We start from the raw sequence: 21,125 nt of genomic DNA, 5'->3' as shown, positions 1-21,125 counted from the left end.
TTTCAAACCTATTTATTAAGCCCATAGCAGCCAAGGAGATGTGTGTATGTGTGTGCTTGCGTGCGCGTGCCCTGTGTTGTGTTGTGTCTGCTGACGTCACCGCTGGAACTGCCTTGTCACGCGGGGTTAGTAAAAGTTGGGATAGGACCTCCGTGGAGAGATACAAGAACAGATAGGAGGAGAGAGAGGGAAACAGAGAGAACGGTAGATGAACGGTGACTTTATTGTGACAGTTCATCGGTTCCACGGCGAACATTAAACGCGGGGAAACGCTTCTTTGGCGCTGACGAAAGGTCGGGAGACAGAGAGAAGTAGTGAGACGAGTAGAGACGGAGGGGGGCGGCCGACTTTCTCTGAAGTTGAAGCCAGAATTGCACTCGTTAACTGCCGGGGAGGAAGAGGAGAACAGCGACCTGCATTTTTTTTTTTTTTTGGATTTGTCACACGAAGGAGGAGGCGGGGGGTGGGGGGAAGAAATACGGGTTCCGAAAGCTCGCGATTTCAATGAACAAAAAGTTGAAGTTTGGCGTCCGCCGTGGCAGTCGGTAAATGTTGTGACACTTTAGGATATAGCGTAAATTGCTCCAGCGGTCGACGGTCGAGTGGCGGGGTAAAACCCGAGCTGTCAAACCCGATGACTACTGCAAACTGCCCCGGGAATGAGGAGCTGGACTTCAGACTGATATTCGGAGAGGAAGGGCAGCAGCAGCCGTTAGGCCCCGCAGGTCAGTGGGTTTCCACTGTTCCCAGTGGCATGTTTTATACTAGTAGTAAACTTAAGGCACTTGTCGTGTAACATAAGTTAGTCAGTATCTACTGCTACTTTCAGTTAGCCCGCCGTCTTTCAGCTGCAGCCTCATACCATATAAGCTGTAATGCTTTTTCTCTCTCAAATGGAGCTTTTCAAATATTACATGCCTTTTCTATACCAAGCTCGTGAACACACCACCAGCTGTCATTAGCTTGTCATGCTAACATAGCAGGTTAGCAGGAGTGCTCTTATTGCCCTTGGTTGATTTAACAGCGAAAGTTTGAACTTGCAAATGTCTCCTACATTTTCTTTTTGCAACAGACAGTCTGTGAACTGTTAACCGCCTCCGAAATCTGGGGTGGCTGGGGGAGCCTTATAGATTAGTTCCTATGTTTTAAGTGAAGTATAACTGAGAGAGTCATACACCTTGAATGTCACTAGGTACATATCTGCAAAAGTAGCACATGGTAATGTTGTCAAAACTTTTATTAACTCATTGTTTACAGATAAAATGAGAAGGGGGTGCAAGCTTATCCAGAAAAATAACTGACTGTATCTTGCTTTGATGCAAACAATCATTATGAAATACTTTTTATTATTGTTGTTGATTTAATTTAGTCACATGCATTATCAGTAATTAATATTTTAAAATACAAAGTGCAAAGACGTGATGTTGTCCACTTAGTGTGCTTCAAAGACCTAAAGTAATTATTTGAAACTCATACAGATTTGTAATTTACAAAGAAATTCTAAAGAAGTTGTAAAAATAAGAACTTTTATATTTTAAAATTTATTTTCAGTTGGGGACAAACTTTAGTCAATACAAACACTACCTTTGCAGATAAATTTTTGCAGACAGGGCATGCACAGAGGTGAGGTGGCCCTCAGCTTTGTAACTTGACAAATTCCAGGAAGAACTTTGTTTGGACCGTTTATCACCTCATGGCATGGAGACTACTTATGTTTTCCTGTTTGGTACAAACGTGATTCCATACTGGGCCTCTGGGAGTAAAAATATTTTGAAATAAGCTAGCTAATACATGCAAATTTAAATATGTGAAAGTCTGCAACTTTGTCACATGTTTAACAGGTTGCAAGACGAAGCTTCGGGGAAATTTTCACACTCATGGCGTATCAATTAGTTTGCTGTTTGTGGGTTATACATCATAGCTGTTGTTGTTGTCACAAATGTTAGATCTTTTTTTTTTTTTTAAATTGATGCTTCATGCTGTTAGTATTTAAGGACATTTTCTTAAAATGCTCCTTTTTCCTCATGTGATTTTTACATCCAGGGCAAGGTAAAAAAGAAAGTTAAAAACAATAGTCTTGTGATCTCAGGTGTGTCCAGTGCATTCTTTGGATTTGAATCTAAACAAAAACCTTTGTGGCGTGACATTGTCCTCACTGTCTTTCTCTTACCACTGCTTGCAAAGGTAATGCCTAACAAAAAGCACAAATCTTGGAGGACACCTTTTTTTTTTTTTTTTTTTTTTCATCCAACTTTCTTGGACATAAATATCCCATAGAGAAGCAGTGAACTAAATTGCTCATGTAGTGGCCTTATTCATTAGTAATAAATTACACATTATCATAATTGTATTGATTAGCAGTAGAAAATGATGAAAATAATTGTACATGGAATGAATTTCTTTTTGGTGGGACAGACATTTGTGATTAATTTAAACTTTTGGGTGTACATTACTCATGGGTCAACTGAAAAGCTTATTATCTAATAGTACAGCTTGTATTATTGTCTTATTATTGCCACAAAAAAGAGTAAATAAACCTGACAAGCTACCTTTGATTTCTATCAGCAGAGAATATTTTGGCTTTGAAGTAGTGCATAGTAGTTGATGACTATCTTGCAAAATTTGCTAAATATTAAGATATACAGGTCACAAGTAAAATGGGAATTATACTAAATATACTGAGACAATAAATTGCCTGATTATTGCATATTTTCATTTTGTGCCCCTCGGTAGTTGTTTTCTGTAATCTAGTGGAATTCAGAAGAGCAGATTTTTCCATTTGTATATTTGGCTGTTTTTGGTTGAGGCAGCAAAGTACCAGAAAAGATTTCAAGGATCCGCTAGCTGCGGGAAACTGGCAAGAGGGTGTCACGCCACTAGCAAAGAGAGAATAATGCTTTTACCAATGCTGACCAGAAGGAACTCCCGATTTGTGGATTTTTAAATAATTACAGAAGCTTGAGAAGAATAAAATATTAAATAAACTGAAAAGCAAAACACATACCAACAAAGGTGGGATCTGATATTGCTAAAAAGTGCTTTGGCACTTGTGTAGTGACACATGCTGATGTCGTTTTGAGTTTGGATTACTTATACGGTTAATAAAAGGACATTTACGTATAAAGTGGAGGTTTACAGGTAGGGCAAGTGATGTAATAAGGTTATGAGATTGCTAGAAACCTGCTAATTTATGTTTTTCTGCTTTTTCTGTTGTGTTTGCACATTTGAGTTCAGCCTGAAACTTGGGCAAAGTAACGAGTTCATGAGGGTTTGGCTCGTGCAGTCTTAAATACATTTTTCCTTTGATTTGGGGGAAAAAAATGGGGGGAGTTCGATTTGGAGATGGTGTGAGGGGAAAAACTGCATTTGGAATAAGTGTAGGAATAAAAGCACCACTGTGCAAGTGGTTTTAATCTGGTCTGGACTGTGTGACTTGGCCAAAAATGGGGTTGGGGGGGCGAGGGTTGTAAGGAGGGGTGCTTGTCCAAATTAATAACTCGAGTGTATAACTGTATCACTCAGCCACAGTAACAGGGAGTTGCACACTTGCAAGCCAAAGCTCAAGTTAGGGCTTGTTTTTATAAAAACTCAAGGAACCATTAGTGCGAATATTGTATTGTTACTCGTCACTTGTGATTGTACAGTTAATTCTTCAGATCTTTTATCTAAGTGTTTTAAATAGGAGTGGTAAAGGTCTTCCAAAATAAAAATAAAGCAATAGCATCATATTTTCTATATATGTTTTAGCAGCTGCATAATAAGCTGTGAACCAAAGATGCTCAGGTTTCTGACAAATCTGAGCATCGCAGTTTTTATCTTATTCATACATGAAGCTGACCTGTAAATGTGTACGTAACTTTCAGCCTAACTGGTTTGCTTGCTTGTATGTATGTGAATATGATTAAAATTCTATGTAATGGTGTGGTAATGTTTACCACACCTCTCCATCTGTCTTTTTTTTTTGTTCTGCTACTCTTTGTCTGCTTGTTTGAGTGTCTGTCTCCTGCTCTCTCTGTTTTCTTGTTGCTCAGGAAACTGTCATTTCTTTGAGGTGAAATATTCCACAGTTCTATTCAAAGGCATTGGGCACACTTACTGTAAGGGTTTTCCCCGATTACATGCGGCTGAATAAAAGAACAATTCCCTTCGTGAAGCAGCTTAACTAGAGATTGAGAGTCTTGCTTTATAATAGAGGCTAAACAAGTATTTTATTTGTGAAGAAAACAAATACACAAATGCTTTCATTAAAAAAAAAAAAGATTATGAAAGGCATTGTCTAGGGACAAACGTATGGCAAGGGTTGGGTGCACATGGGCAAAAAATGCCTTTAGCTGCTGAGTCATCAGTTTGATGTTGGAGGGCTGGATATTTACTTCTCTCTCCCCCTCGATTTCCTATCTTCACTGTGCTTTACAATAAAGACAATAAACTACAAAACTAGATTTAAAACAATTTGTGTGGTGCGGTATTTAACTAATAAACTATTTATTTAATTTTGCAGAATTAATAAAATGGTTCATACTGGCTAAATATCAGTATCTAAATATATGTGCTAAAAAATTAGTTAAGTGTTAATTAATACAAAATAATAAAATGGTAATGCAATAATTTAGTTTTGCATAATTGTGTGAAACTGAAATATTTATTATATTTTATATTATATATTTTTTTAAATTAGGCAAACATTTTATCTTATATATGTATAAGATATAAGATCTTGAGAGTGTGTGTGTGTGTGTATATATATATATATATATATATATATATATATATATACAGAGAGAGAGAGAGAGAGGTTTCTCATTTACTCCACCAAACATATGTCTTGGCATTGTGGCCAAATACTTCAAACTTTGTGTCATCTGACCATAAAACTTTCTCCAGAAAGCATGTTGCTTATGGGCAGCAAATTTCAGTTGACCTTGAGGGCATCAATTTTGGAGTAGGGACTTTTTTTCTTGTTTGGTACCCTCTCAGTCCATGAGGACTGCTGCTGTTCCTGCAATTTCCAGCTCATGACAGGCTTGAGCCTTGGTGGTTCCTAACAGTTTCCTCTCATCTGAGGGTGACAGTTTGGGTCTTCTTCCAAACCTTGCCAAAGTGGTGACACATCCGAATAACTTGAACTTGCGTACAGTTGTTTGAACTGATCTTGGAATCTGCAGTTGCTTGGAAATGCCTCCAAGAGAACTTCCCAAGTTGTGTAAATCTAGCAGTCTCCTTAGATCTTTACAGAGTTCTTAGACTCTGTTCTTCGTACTGGTTAACCCAGTGAGTGTTGTTAAACAAACCCTTTTTATGCTGGCAAAAAAATATGTATATCAGTTGAAACTACTCGATCATGATCACTAAAATAACTTAAAAGACATCACAGAACCTTTGGCACCACTTATGAAAACATTTAAGTGATTTTATATTTGTATATCTATATTTAAGCTTGAGTGGGCTACAGAAAGTCCAAAATAATTTCAAACTTTGTGCACCATGTGCAAACTTGTGCATCTTGTTTTTTGGACATTGCTGCACAATGATTCGGTTAAACTATCATGGCGTTAACCTCATGATAAGTGTATGCAAACTCCTGCCCGCAACTGTAGTTCAAAGATTGATGTAACCGTCAAGATGTCAACTACTGGTTTGTAAGATCCTTTTGTGGAGCCTCCAACTGCCCGAGAAAATGAGTACATCACACAATTATTATCTCACGTCTTGTGATTTTCAAGACTTGAATTAAATCGCCATAGTTTAGAAAATTAACTAATTAACTAACCAACGTAGTTCTCAAGCTTTTTCCAGTTCTAATTCAATACCAACATTATTTTTCAGTGTGCCATGCGACAGATTGGTGTGCTGTCCAGGGTGTACTGTGCCTCTTGATTAGCGGAAGGAAACTGATGTATAGATAGATGGATTTTCACTCTTTGACAAAAGCGTTTGTTGGTCACAAATGGCTCAAATACAATTTGTACTGAGGATTTTCAACCATGTCTCAATTTTTTCTGTTTTAAGTGAGTCTTGAGTCTTTTGTCACTTGAAAGAATCTGAATGTAGTAGAAATAAGTCTCTTGGTAAATAAGATGACATTTTTTCAGCTTGTCAGTTATAGAACTTTTTTCTTTGTATCCTAAAACTAAATGCCATTGTGCAATAATTGAAAGTGGCCATATAAGAGATTTGCATTTGATGGTTTCACAGAAAGACTTAAAACATACTTTATCGATAGCATCTAATAAGGTAAGCATGTCAGTAGTTAGATAATATTGTTGATATTTTTTTCATGTATAAGAATAAAACCACCCATCTTATAGTATGGTAAAGTATTTACTCAATTTTCTTAAAAAAAAGTACCGCTTACCCTTTTTGTGGCCAAGTGTGTCGTGTGAGGTGATTGAGAAAAATATTGGTGACTATTGGGTTATGTAGGTCATGATTATGTGGTGGCCTCATTGGGTGTTAGAGGTGATATGAGGCAGAGGGAAGAAGTGCCCTTTATGGGTGGCAGAGTAGTAGATCCAGTGTGGAGGTGTCTGGCTGTCTGCCCAGACATGCCATGTGGGCTTCAGATGGCTGGATGAAATGAAAGGAGAGAGGGGCACACACTCTCTAGCTGCTGCTGATCACGAACCGTTTACTTTGCGTAAACCTTTTCTTTGTTTCTTTTTTTTTTGTATTCCACATGTGCTGGCTGTTTTTCTGTGTGTTTTCTTGTCTTACACATTAAAAGAAGTTTTTTTTGTGGTTTGCTGGTAGCTGACATACCAGCACACAGAATAGTAGACCCGCCACCAGGACAACTAAAGCCTCTCGCTGCTTTCTCAGGATATGAAAGAGACCACCAGTGACATCAGAGAGACTGAACTAGGCTAATGAAATCTCCAGATGCCAGCCGTCACCACAGCCACTTTGACTAGTCAGGTTTGTTCTGTTAATGGGCTGTGACATGTTTCGTACCTGTAGGATTGTGCGTGTCATGCTTAAATGTGACGAAATGCCAAGTCAAATCTTTATCATAATGAAATGATCAGATTGGAAGCAGCTAGTGAAGACAGCTTTTTTTGCCCTTATCTGTGTTGTTGTCATTGCTGAGCTTCTGTGAACCAAGAGCATGATCCTTTCAGTCCTTGTCATGGGAAAGACTGAAAGACTGAAATTACATCGCTCTCATGGTGGACTATTTTGAGCTCCCAAAGAGAGTGGCAGAGGGCAGGCGGCAGGTTCTAGTGACTCGTCCGTACTTAGAGCAAGAGAACCCCTCTTGTCCCTCCAGCCTTCAACTTTTTACTGCTCAAACACTTTGCGATCTTAAGGAGGAGAGAAGTGGAAGAATGCTGTGTGCCACAATGTCAGGTGAGTGTGTGCCGGCACTCCCAGACTCTGCCCAGGTGTGTTTTGAGTGTGTGTTTTTGTCTAGACTAAAAGTCACTCAAACAGGTGTCATCACAATAAAAAGTGTCATGATATTTGTTAGAAATAATATTAAACTTTCTTTGGATAACTGAAGGAGGCATTGCATTTTTTGGTTAGCTTAGAGAAAAAGGTTTCATCCGAGCTTAAAATATGTTCATCAGCTAATTTTGCCAGTTAATTTTTGTTTGCACCTTTTCACCTTTACTATGTTAATTTCTATTGGGCCTGAAACTTTTTATTTAGGACATAATTTAATATTTGAATATTTAATTTAAATTTTAAGCTTTTTGGTCAAACAAAGTTTATATTATTTCTGAGGAAGTCAAGTATTTTGTTCAGTTGGTGACAGTTTTTAATCTTGAGGCAGTAATATCTCTATGAAAATGGAGGTCAAACATCAGTCATATGTGAAGTCAACATGTAGAGTAAGATCACCACGTGGGTGCCCCCCAACCCTACTGATTTAAGAGGTTCCTAGCACCTTGTGTGATGAATGAGACGTTTGTTTCCTGGGGCGAGGCATGAGCAACTATGTATGGCATCTGTCTAGTTTAAATTTAGTGTAACTGAAGCTACCGCTGGCTGCACTGTATCAACATGTCAGAGACTGCATTACCCCAGAGAGAAAGCTGTCGTACTCCAGCATCTAGTTTCATTTATTTTCTGTCTTTCTACTGTCCGCTTTTGTCATGAGGTGTGGCTTGCTGCATCAGGATTTGGGTGGTTTAAATCCCACTTTATTTTAGGCTGTCCCTCAAAGCCATATTTCTGTCAGTGTCTGGTAATGGAAGCTCTACTAATTCAGTTTCTCCTAAGTCCTCCTTCCTGTTTTTAATGATCAGGTCTAGACCAGATGATCAAACTATTAACTTATCAGTAGTAGAACACTTCCCATAAATGAGAAAATGACTTGAAGCTAACCAAAAAAAGAAGACTTCTGGAGTATTGGTAAAGTTTTCAATAGGCAGCCAATGGGCTGAGTATACTTACTCTACTAGATGTAGATCTATGGAATGCAGACCATGTGCACTTTGACAGATGGGCTAAACAAAATTTAACAATTGCGAATCGAGATTGTGGTAGTATAATCACTTGTCGGGTTGTTATGTAAACCTCTGGTGCCTTAGGCCAAAAATCAATAGTAAAATTTTTACTTAGCACAATTTGGCTCTGGCTATGTTAAAATAAATTGTGTATACACTGTCATATGAAGAATTATTATAGTACTGTTAAAAGGTGGTGGTACACACTGACACACAATGCGGTGTAAATATTCTATCTGGTGATTTTCATTTGACATGAAAAATTTCTTTTTTAGGTTGCATATGACTATAAACACAATTTTGGGTTGGTATTTAAAAAAAGGTTTAACTTTGTAGAGCTTTGAAAAAGATGTGAAGGAAGTGTTTCTAGGTTTTGACTTCTATCTGGATATATAACCACTTCCATTTGTGTTTTTTGAAGGGGAAATTGCTGTTTTCCTGTTTGCTCCTTGATTATTTCCTGCTAGTTTTCTCTCTCTCTCTCTTTTTTTTTTTTTTTTTTTTTTGGCCTGATTTCAAGCTGATGATAAAGAGTAACATGGATGTTGGAAGGCTCTCCCACAACAGAGCTGTTGGACCCTTTTCTTGAGGGTACGCCACTCTTATCATGTCATTTCTTCTATCTGTGTGAGGGAAAAAAGGGAATGAGAAATGGTTCTTTTGCTGCAGTAGTGTAATTTACTTATGTGTTAAGGTGGGTCAAGGCCTACAGGTTTAGGTAGACACTTTTGAGATTAAGAATGTGTTTGGATAATCCAGAAACAAACCACGTACAAAATAAATAGATGGCTTTGAAGAATTTAGTTCCTTGTACTAGTGTAGTGTACTAATGCCAACTCTTCCATCTCTATCTGCTCAGTATTTCTCCTCACACACTATGCCTTCTGTGCTTTCTCCTTTTCTCTGTGTGTCTCTTTCACTTGCTTGCTCTGTTCTTTTCTCTCCCTCTTCCATGCTCTTTTTCTCTCATGCTCCCTCTCCCTAGTTGACTTTTTCAGGCACATGCACAGTCAGCTCTGACAGATTGTTTAAATGTCACCCCTGCTAGCAGTAGCCTCTGATGTTATCTCCTCTGGGTTATTGCAGGCCATCATGCAGCTAGCTTTCCTGCTCCACTGAAAACCAATACGTGCCTGTATCATCAGCAAGCTTTTGTGATTACATGTATATAGACATAAAAAACTGGTTGTTTAGAGCAGTGAAGTTAAAGGGGAACTTTGAACATGCATTTTGAGATAAAGGATGAACCTCTTTACTCAAAAACTTGTGATTACATGCAGAACTGGTCACTTAGGGCAAAACTACTGTGTGTTTTTTGGCAATATTGAGAACATTATTTGAAATTACTTGAATTTTACTTATTGACTACAGAAACATGCAAATATTACACTTTAAACTTACATTTTTAAAAGTTTATTTTGCAGATCTTCATCTGAAGACTTAATTAAATTTGTAAATAAAAAAACTGAGACACATGAGGATGTCTGCAAGTACAGGATGCAAGACAGGAGATGAATGGCAATCATCTAGCATAGCTCACCGCACTAACTGAAGTCAGCAATCCAAGACTAGCTGAAGTACTGTGATGCTATGGTCAGGTCAAGGTGGTCATGTTTAGGCGCGTTTCTGACTTGGCGCCTAACTCTTACTCCCACACACTCTGTTGAGATGCACTGTTGGTTCCTCAGCCAAGCACTTTCATCAAATGTGTGATCCTGTGGTTCCTGTCACACTGAGCAGGGTTAGTCTTGCAACAACACATCAGTAAGGTAAAGTGAACCTGTCTCACCATGGATTAACCCCTGCTTGTGTTCCCTGTTATTTGGTGAACAAATCAATGCTTTGTGAGAGCAAAACCCCCAACTGCATATTGAAGGGAGTGTGCTGTTTTATAAAAAAAAAGACAAAAATGTGGTACTGTGACTGTTTTATGTTGATTTTGTTCTTTTTGTAATAATAGTTGGATATCATAATTATGATTTGCACATGCAACAGGCTAATTAGTTTTGTTGTTTGGCTAGTTTAATTTTCTTTAGCACTGCATTTCTCAAGTTCTTCAGTTTTTAATTATAGTTTGTAAATCAGTTTTATATATGAAATTTACATTAAGCATTTCACTATAAGTTAGTCTAATAGGTACACAAAGTATTAACCATTAATGAGAGCTTTTTGTAGTATTAAATAAATGTCCCCCAAACACAGTTAGCAATGTGTTTGAGGTGGATCTTGGTACTGTGGTGAGTATTTAGTTCAGGTGGTTACTTGGCACTCTGTGTTTATCCCATAATGTTATCTCAGCATGAGGTTGTTAATTAGGAGCTTAATTTAGCTGCCGGCATATGTTAACATTGGCTTAGCCTTCCATTGTTAAGCCTCTGCTGGCTGGTGAGTCTTCTGTGACAGCAAAGGAAGGCTTTTTGATGTAATCTTAACATAACATTACAGGATAAGACAGTAGCACGGCTCTGCTGATGCAACATTAAAGCGAGACTCCTTTCTGAATATTATGCTTTATACGTATATTTTACTTCATGACTCCAGATAGATCCAGCCTGCCTCATTGTTCATAATATCTTCATTTCTCTTTTGCTCCATCTCACTAAATATTATGTGGACATATACCCAGCAACCTACGCAAAGAGAGATGTCTAGTAGATTTGGCCCAAACACATTCAAAAAGGTTTGGAGCCATAGGCATAGACCAGCCCTGACAATATGATTGTGCAAGTGCGTCACAGCCAACTGCAGATTTCTTGGAAGACCCAATAGGAAATCCTTAAATTCACTTTTTATGAGCTCTTCTGGTAATTATAGTAAAAATGAGTTTGAATCCAGAAGTTAAAAATATAAATAATGTTTTTAATCTACATTTTTCTTAAAAATTTATAAAACAGTTGTTGCCAAATCATTGTAAATTGTTCACCTAAACTGAACAAGGTGTTTCGATTTTTCACGACTGGTTACAGTCATTAAGTTGCAGTTAGTTGCTAACTCAGTTTTTGGTATCACAGCAAATTAGGCCTACTAAATCCCACACATTGAAGTGCTACATGTTGGTTAAATGTAGAAAAAGGACTGATATCAGATATATAATCTGTATCTGTGTTATAGATAGTTGATAGATGTCTAAAATGTTGAAAGAAAAAAAGGAAACGGTTAAAACAATATTTCAGCTTTGTACATTTAGATTTTTTACTTTTTACTATACATAGAGTTGAAATTTTTTTTTAACTCTTTTTAAATATGTTAATTGATCATTTCACTGATGTATATGGTGCAGTTCATGGCATGTTGGCACACTTGCTCTGGTCCATTGATCAGCAGCTCTTGAGGAGAACTGAAAGAGGAGACTGGGCAAAACACAAAGATCTCTGTACAGGGGATGTAAGCAGAGCCTGTTCTAATCAACCTGCTTGCCCACCACAAAGGGAACCCTGGCTTAGATTACCCTCCTGCTCCAGCACCACATGCTTTTGGGTCTAGTTGGTAACCTAAGACAACAATATGTATTAGTGCACACGCACAAACACATGCAAAGATCGCTCATATACCCATTCAATAAGTGCAAAAAAGCACAGGAAGGCACAGAGACACAACCACAGGCACACAGGAACGTACACACATTCATACACCACCCACTCGTTTATACCCATAGACTTGCACATAAGCACAAAGAGAGGTCGAGAGAAAGATCTTGGGCGCACCAGCAGAGACTTGCAGCAATGAGCAATGAGTTTGTCATCTTCTCTGGGGGAGACAAATCCTTCCCTCTCTCTGTAGTAAACTAGACTTTCTGAGAATGTGGGCCTGTGTGTCACTGCTGGTCACAAGACCCTGACACACTTTGTGTGCAGTGAAAGCAGGAGGCGGGAGGGACAAAGTCTCTGCGGATTATCCCCCAAGTGAGAATCCCCATGCAGTGTGACGGTCAGCCAGAGGCCCGTTGAGCTTCCTGTCAAGGAGCGAATACCACTATTGCCAGTGGATCAGGCTGCTCCCTGTGGTTACTGTAAAAACACAGTGGCCTTGGTGGTGTGTCAAAAACATCCACCATTCCATGCTTCACTGAAAGATCTCCCAGTGAGGTGGAGCTATTATTAGCTTAGGTACAGCAAAGCCTCTTAGAGATCTTTATTTAACCAGATTGCCTGTCTAATGTATGGACACTTGAGGAGTTTGTGACGCACAGGGCTTTCAGGAACAGGGTAGAGGCTTTGCAACCAGTGCCATTGATAAAACAACAATGCTACTACTGTCCTGCTCCTCTCTTCTCCTCTGGTCTCCTCTCCTGTCCTCTCCTGCCCCACCCTGTCCTACTCCCCTTAAATGACTGGGGTTTGGCTCCGACAAGGGGGTTCCCCACCGCCCACCGGTTTCCTTGCACTGGAAGGTTTTAGGTAGCAGGCTAATCTTAACTCAAAGCAAGGAAAGGGCTGTGAGCCAGGTAACATTGTCGCCCCCGATCTGACCCTCATCTGCTACTTATTTATTCACAGTCTATTGAGGTGGATAAAAATACACAGAAGTGTAACAGTTGATAAACTTTCTTACCTAATTTTTACCTGTAATCTAATAATAAATAAGCTACTATAGAACACAGAGAAGAGCTAATATGATAATCACCATTAAAAGATATAAATTTGAACTTTGAACAACTGTGGTGTAACAGTTCTATAACTGAAGTTAACGAACTGTTACACCACTGATACCGTAGGACTACCTGGCAGAGGGATTTCTCATTTGTCATCTGAGGAGACTGAGTCATGGACTTTTCTAGAGACAAGTTGCTCTCATTACTTTCACCAGGCCAACACAGACACCTAATGGAAAGTCCAAGACTCCCTCACAGTGTTTTTTTTTTTTTTAAGTATCTTGAATACAAACAAGATCCAAACAAAGCAGTTATGTTTGGATGAACATAATTGCATTATTAATAATTATGATTTATGTATTACATAATTAAATTATGTTAGGGGAGCATTAAAGTGCATTTCTGCCTACTTGGGTTTAGCTAGAATTCTTTTAATTTAAAAGTCACCTTATATTTATCAGATAACTTCCATTGTCTTTATAGTAATAAACAAGCTTAGCCTTCATGGACCTAAGTTTAACAAAAAACCAAAAAACTCAGTACGTAATAGTATAGTAGTAGTAAGTTGGGCACAGTAAAAGGTTAAGTTGGCATAATGTCAGACTTGTGGGCATATTTTGTGGCAATGTTCACACCGTTTCTCATAATTTGTGTGAGTAGCACAAAGACAGCAGCTGATTACCATTCAGCCTCTGGAAATGGCTGACCCTATTTTTAAAATTAGTTCATTAGCTTGTGTTATTTGCAAAACCCAGACAAAAGAACTAGAGGATTCAAAAGACAATAAGCAGTCAGTTTACAACTTCCATGACTGTTATGTAGCAATTTAGCAATTGCTAGTATAACCAAGCCCTTTAGCATTTAGCATAGCCTTACCGACTGCAAAAGCTAATTTCCTGATTTGTGGTGATAGCTTATGTTCTTGTTATGGCAGGAAAACACTACTACATTATTTGAGTGCAATGTTACATTTTCCTTTCCTTTCCTGGCCTGTATGGTGTTAAGCAACAGCACCTCCTCAGAGAAGCAAGAGGAAGGTATATTTTCTTAGACTATTCTCTTCTTTCCATTTGGTACCTTCTTTCCTGTCCTTCTCTTTTTAACATTTTTGTTTATTACAGTTAACGCAAATCGTACTCTACTCTAAACAAGGCCGTGTGCTACATTGCACTGATATTTATATATCTTCTCCTGCCTTATCCTATTTCTCTGTAATTTTACAATTGTGCGGTGTAGATATTTGAGAATAAAAAACCCTCCTGCAATATTGTCCTGGACAATATAGGCAGCAGTTCAATAAGAAGTAGTAACATACATTAATAATGCACCCATAATTCCACAAAAGTACCACATACACAAAGACCATGCAAGTCTTCCAAGCTAAGGTAAAAGCGTCAGAATAAATATAAATATTTTAATATGCAAGTGTTAGTTGATATTGGAAGAAACAAAGATACTTTTGTATTTACACTTATCATCATTACTGTGCATAGTTGAACATTTTTGCAGCCCAGACAAAAGAACAAACTGCAGTCACTAAAGTTTCTGTACTCTGTCATTTCACAGTTGAGGTTATCAATGAATCAGAGGATACACTTTTTCAAATTAGAACAGCTTCTTCCTCCTCCTTCTTCTTCTTCTTCTTTTCTGTTGTCCTTCTCTTGCTCTCTGTCAGTCAGATGTTGTCGTCAGAGGATACACTGCTGGGTCTTGTGACAAGCAGGCAGGGCCTGTGAGAAGCCGAGCAGCTATAAATAAAAGGCTTGCTGCTGCTGCTGCCACTTTTGTTGCTGTTGGACACAGATGGCAGGCAAAATCATGGATCCATGCTCTCTTTCCAAAATTATTTTGCTTTTTATAAACTTCTTCAAAACTGGCCTTGACATCTGATTTGACAAACCTGTCATACCGCTGTTATCGGTCCATCACTTAAAGAGGAAATATTTATGAGAAGTCCCAATTTAAGGTCGTTCTATCTGTGTTTGACAATTTAACAAAGATTTAAGTTTTGTTATAGCCTTGATTCCTGTTTCAAATCTAAGAAAGCTGTATTTTAGATGGGTAGGTACATTCAAGGAATATGGGGAAGTGTTTTGTAATGATTTCACAACCTTATCCTGTACAGGCTACAGTGTGGTTTCAGCGAAGCTTACTCATTGATGTCGTATTTGAATGTTTTGCAGTTTAAGTGATGTAAATCATTGTATTTATTTATTTTTTTATGTTTTTACTTTTACACTAGAGTAGACCTTATACTCATAATAGAATGAAGGCTTTAGAGAAAGTCTGATGTTATATGATGCCTACATTGTTTTAATTTGTTCATCTTCATTGAATATGCACTTTTTGTATAACTTTTTTTTGTGTGGTAAAATATAGTACTATAGAAGTTCTTAGTTTTGAACTTGCCTTTTCTGTCTTTGACCATGGGAAAGAAGTTTCATAGTTGACTTGTAGAAGTTACTTCAAGCAAGTAATTGACAGGTAATAAGAAGCCCTTAAAGTATGTATTTTACAAGTACACATGAAGCAAGCCAGCAGCACCCGCAAAAGCAGTAATGACTTTGAATGTGTCGCCACAAGAAGTGTTGCGACTGTTCATGTAAAATTAGATGGAAGGGCCATGCTTAGTTTTTCAACTGATAAGCCAGGCTTGAGGTTGGTAAATGATGCATGCTAATATGTGTGCGCGGAGGTTAGATTTCAAATTCTTGTGGTCGTCTTCTCAAAATGACCCAGGACTTTGGCTTTCCTGCCTGTCAAACTAAATTAGGATCTAATAACCAGAAGGACCAGCAATTTAAACATTAAGACTGAGTCTCATCGTTTTAAGTATGGTCTTTTTTTGTTTTGCATCCAGCCAGCAATTCAAAACTTTGTTTGACTAAGACTTGTCATTGAGTAATTTTTGGTTGACTGTTAGAAGACAGAAGTTTCATAAGCAGAAACTTTGCAAATGAAGCCAGTGAAGGTTTTTATATGTGACAGCATCTCTGCAAATGCAACACATGTGAAACACTAAGAGGATTTGGGGGGTACTCCAAAGGCAGCAGTAGAGCATAGCAATGGAAGTTTATTGATAAACTCTAGCCAAATAGTGCCAATGCACACAATTGGCTCTCATCTATTTGTTTGTGTGTGGGTGTGTTTGTGTGTGTATATGCTGGCTGTGCCGGATGACCTTTGGTATAAATAGCCTGCCGGCACTAGTTGTGATGACAGCCGACAGCACGCACCGTTGTGTGAACTTGTTTCCTGAGTAGTGCTGTTCATCGGTTATCCCTCTTGGAATGATGCCTGTATGACTGTCTGCTACCCAGCAACACCCTGACATCTAATTTCCTGAAACTGGACTCAAGCACAAACTCAGGAGACAACCACACAAATTACCACATAACCTCATTTTTAAAATTTGGGTGACCACAAAAGGGGTTTGTGTGTATTCCTTGTAGTGAATAGTTATTTGAAAACAAGAGTGGAGCAGGCTAAATTCACTTACTAATACTAGGATAACTGTATTGTCAGCCAGTGGACACATTGCATCTCTTTTTATTCCTTTTAAATGTAACAGACCAGGAATTCAAGAATTCTCACAGTGTCTTGGTTCCTTTAATTTTGACATTTTAGTTTTGGTGCTATAGTCTGAGTTTGGTCGACCTGGTTAAGTCGTAGTCAGGAACATGTACAGGAAAACCCAATAGACACACTGCTATATCCTAATCTTCTCTTCCTTTCTTCTCATAGATCTGGAGCCTGATGACAACACATCATTTTATATCCTGAATGTGGGCCAGCCCCAGTCTGTGGTCACTAACCACCAGTCTATGAGCTTGCCTCGCCATGGCATGCCATCTCACTCCCCGATCATCAACACTTCACGCCTTCAGACACAAAAACCAGGATCTGAGCCCCCAAGCTATGATACACAAGACTCTAAGTATGGTACCTCCCCCATGCTGCCTTCTGCTCCTGTGGAGGCACCAAAGGCCTTTGAGTGCCCAAGTATCCAGATCACATCCATCTCCCCAAGCTGCCCGCAGGAGATGGATGCTAACGAGGAGGATCTAAGGGCCAATGGCCCTGACGGGGACTACCATAGTGACAGGCCCTTGTCCAGAGACCACCTGTATTTGCCACTGGATCACTCCTACCGGGATTCTTCTCTCAGCCCTAGTCCATGCAGCAGCCTCTCATCTAGGAGCTGGTTCTCTGATGCCTCCTCTTGTGAATCATTTTCACATGTCTATGATGATGTTGACTCAGAGCTGAATGAAGCAGCAGCCCGCTTTAACCTGGGCTCCCCTCTTACTTCCCCGGGCTGTCCCTCTCCTCAAACTGGTGGAGGTGGAGTTATGGAGGAGCAGCCCCACTGGCAGCACCACCAGCCCACATTTGTGCACCAGTCCCACTCCATCAGCTTGTCTCCTAGACAGTCACCCTGCCACTCGCCACGCACCAGTGTCACTGATGAGAATTGGCTCAGCCCACGTCCACCTTCCAGGCCTTCCTCACGTCCCACCTCACCCTGTGGGAAGAGGCGTCACTCTAGCGCTGATATTTGCTATCCTGGCTCTTTATCTCCCCATCACTCACCCACACCCACACCGGGACCTTCACCTAGGGGCAGCGTGACAGAGGACACTTGGGTTGGCAGTCCTTCTTTAGGCATGTCACCATTTCAGTGCTGCGCATCAGAGGCAGACATCCCTTCCAAGACCAGAAAGACCTCACAGGACAGAACAACTATGCAGACGGGAAAAGGGGAACTGGGACTAGATGACCAAGGAAATATGTCTCCTAATCTAGACTCCCCTTCAGACGAGGCCTTGCACAGCTTGAAGAAGGATGGGCCTGCCGAACAGTTCCTCTCGGTGCCCTCGCACTTCTCATGGAATAAACCCAAGCCTGGTCATACACCTATATTCAGGTAAATATGTTAATGTTAAAGGAATGAAAGCAGAAAGAAGTGAATGATTGTCACATAACAATTTAAATTCAAATGTATTCAAATGCTGTGGAAAAGTCTGTGGGACATAAACCGTCTGGGGAAAAAAAAAATCAGTTGAGAGCAAGGGGTAATTCTCCATCTCGTTAAAAGAAGTTTCTTTTATAATATCCTTATGTTTTACTTACTGTTTGTTTAGAAGAAAAGACCCTTTCAGACGTGGGACACCAGGGTTTTTCCTGGCAGAACACTAACCCTGTACATGTAAGCAATACTGCTCCCATGGATAGACACTAACCTTTGGGTAGTGTCTATACATGTAAGGAATACTGCTCCCATGGACTGGATTTTAATGACACTTAAGAAACTGTATTACCTTCCTTAACATTTTTGGACATTTTATGAACAAGGGTGATTTTTTTTTTTTTAGACATTTAGCGTTGGTCTAACTCTGACAGAGTCACTCTACACATTCTCAGTATTTTCTGTGTCCAAATGAGTTGTTCGACTTATGGGATGTCATCCTCAGTGTAGTGTAGAAATACTTTTGAACATTTAGGACTTTGTGTTATTATTGCTATTAGCAGAGTCTCTCTGCCTCTCTCTCCATGGTGTAGGATTTGGAATAACAAATATTAGCTATGAATTAAGGCCACAGATAACTAGAATAGGATATGCTTAAATAAAATACATTCTCACAACAGCAACTGACAGATATACATGAGAGGCATGTGTGTGCCTTTCGTGCATCTCTGTCCATGCAATTGAATGCAGTATGGACTTGTTTTGGTGTTAAAAGTAATAAAAATGTGATCTGCTGCGATTTCTTTTGTGACTTTTACAAAGATTTGACCAAGGTACTCAATTGTACATTTGTCATTAATATTAGAATAAGAGATTCTTTGTGGATGGCATCCAAAATTGCCAGGTGACGTGGCGATAGCTGTCCCTTTATCACCATTTTGTGAATTATTAATTTGATCACCACTTTGTAAAGCAGCACGATGTCAGTCTTAAAAACACTTAGTAGGCCAAGGTTAATCCACAGACCTGAGTGGTGAATGTTTTTATGAGTGTTGTGAGCTGTCATAAAATTTGAAAGCCCAGTTCTCTCGGTGAGAACTGTAAACTCTACAGTGCAGCAAATTTCAATCATGGTGCATGGTATATGAATAATAGGACTGTGGATGGCACTCTGTAGATCAGTATGGGCCATAATGAGGGAACTTTGAGCAATATATTAGCATTACAGACGTGACAGTGGTGTAACACTGTGTGCGTGTAAGGAAACGCAGCATGTATTTAAAAACCTACCAACATACACAGAAATATGAGGCGAAGTGTCCTGTCTGTTCTCCAATGTGTGTAGCAGATGAAGACATGGCCTTGTTTATGTATACTGGCCCCTAGCACTGTAAATCAGCACAGGGCACATATGGCATGAGGGGTACACACAAATACACACACAGACACATCCATAGACATAACACAAATGCTTGCTCACTTAGCCATAACACTATCCAGACAATAATAGGGTCAGATTTATGATGAGTCACAATTAGATTTTTGCACTTTGACCTTCTAAAGGTCTTTTCAGACATGAGATTTGTGACATTAGAGGCTCCATGAATCTGTGAAAGGGGCAAAATTAATGCAGACACAGGTAAGTAAATTTTTTCCATGGCTCCATTGAGACATTTCCACGATGTTGATGAAATTAGCCACGCACTTAGGTACGCAGTGAAATTTTACAGCATATCAGTTAACATGTCAGAGTCTTATTAACTGGTGGGGATATAGTTTGGTAATTCATTTGCTAATTATTCAAGTAGTGATGAATATGACATTTTGGTAAATTTTGGTAAACAGATCAGACAGTTAAACAAAAGTCTGAAGTGAAGTAAACAGAGCGATTTGCTTTTAGATCCTGATTGGCCCTCCCACATGCTTGGGATAATTTATTATATATAATTATTGGTTATCTCTGTGTTACGTGTATAAATGCACAAAAAACTCTCACTTGGGAAAAAATCTAGAAAAAAGACTTTTATAAATCCTTTGTAGCAAAAAATTAACTTTATTTCCTCTTGATTTTTTTGTCAAAATTTACATTTGTTTTGTTAGTCAATTGTCCTGTCACAGACTCTGTCTTTATCAAGGATCAAGGTTTTAAATGTCACTAAAATGTGCTGCACTTTGCGCCGTGTATAATCTCGCAAATACACACAGTATCAGATTAGTTCATAGAGTTTGGCTAACCTTAGCAGTGTTAGCAGCAGTACCCTTGATTTCATTCACGCTAGTGTATACAAACTGGTGCAGAATATCACTTCGGTTTATGTTCGGTTTACTTTCTCACTCACTTGTTTACAACTTCAATTTGCAGGAGGATAGACTGAGACATAGCCGTGTGTCAGAATTGCAGCCCCGGTAATGGCCAGTAGCACTATAATATCTTTGTACAGGTCACTGCAGTTGTAAGTTTATAAAATAAGAATGTACATTTAACCAACTGGTATTTCTGGCACTGACTAGTGAGGGCAGCAGCATTTCTCAACAAATGTCTGGTTGCTAGTCACACATGCCATTAGTCTTCATGATTAAAGACTTTATGGTAAATTTAAAAGTTAAAAGAAACATTTAAATTAGAACTGGGCGATAAAATGAAAACTCATTAGCAATATAAAACATTGTCAGTATAAAGTCCATCCATATGTGAGCCTTACTGCCTGTTTCATTGAGATAGTATTGCATTTCATATGGCCTTTATTCTCTTTGGAGTTTTTCTATTTGTGTGTTTTTTGACAATAATATAAAAATACTCATGTTAAGTTGCTTTCATGCATAAACATCTCAGTCAGTAGCAGTGTTTTGAACAGATGTCCCACATGGAATGAAAAATTAGCGGGGAGTTGACACTTGCTCTTACAAAGAATTTTGTCATGCTCTACTTCCTGAGCTGTCTGCTGTGACAAATTGATGTCATTCGTAACATAAGCTTTATTTTAAGCAAAAGGTCCGTTTTACTTGGTGATAAATGTTTCGTGTGCAGCTCCTCCCAGTAAACCGCAACAACCAGTAGATTAGATTTTTTTTTTACAAAAGATGAAAGTAACAGAAAGGACAAATATGAAAAAAG

The 21,125-nt window shown here is 38.9% G+C and overlaps 1 protein-coding gene across 1 annotated transcript in view; it reads left to right on the top strand.

Annotated features, from left to right (window-relative positions):
* Positions 1-53: 53 nt before the first annotated feature.
* nfatc3a (nuclear factor of activated T cells 3a) overlaps positions 54-21,125 on the top strand; it is a 58,999-nt gene continuing 37,927 nt past the window's right edge. The window contains exons 1-2 of the mRNA XM_031732781.2: positions 54-725; positions 16,786-17,968. Coding sequence (XP_031588641.1) covers positions 635-725; positions 16,786-17,968 — 1,274 coding nt within the window. The 5' untranslated portion in view covers positions 54-634. The remainder of the gene's footprint in view (positions 726-16,785; positions 17,969-21,125) is intronic.

This window comes from Oreochromis aureus, linkage group 1, assembly GCF_013358895.1.
Source record: "Oreochromis aureus strain Israel breed Guangdong linkage group 1, ZZ_aureus, whole genome shotgun sequence".
Taxonomy (NCBI): Eukaryota; Metazoa; Chordata; class Actinopteri; order Cichliformes; family Cichlidae; genus Oreochromis; species Oreochromis aureus.
The sequence above is the reverse complement of the archived record's forward strand: the minus strand, read 5'-3'. Positions and strand labels throughout refer to the sequence as shown.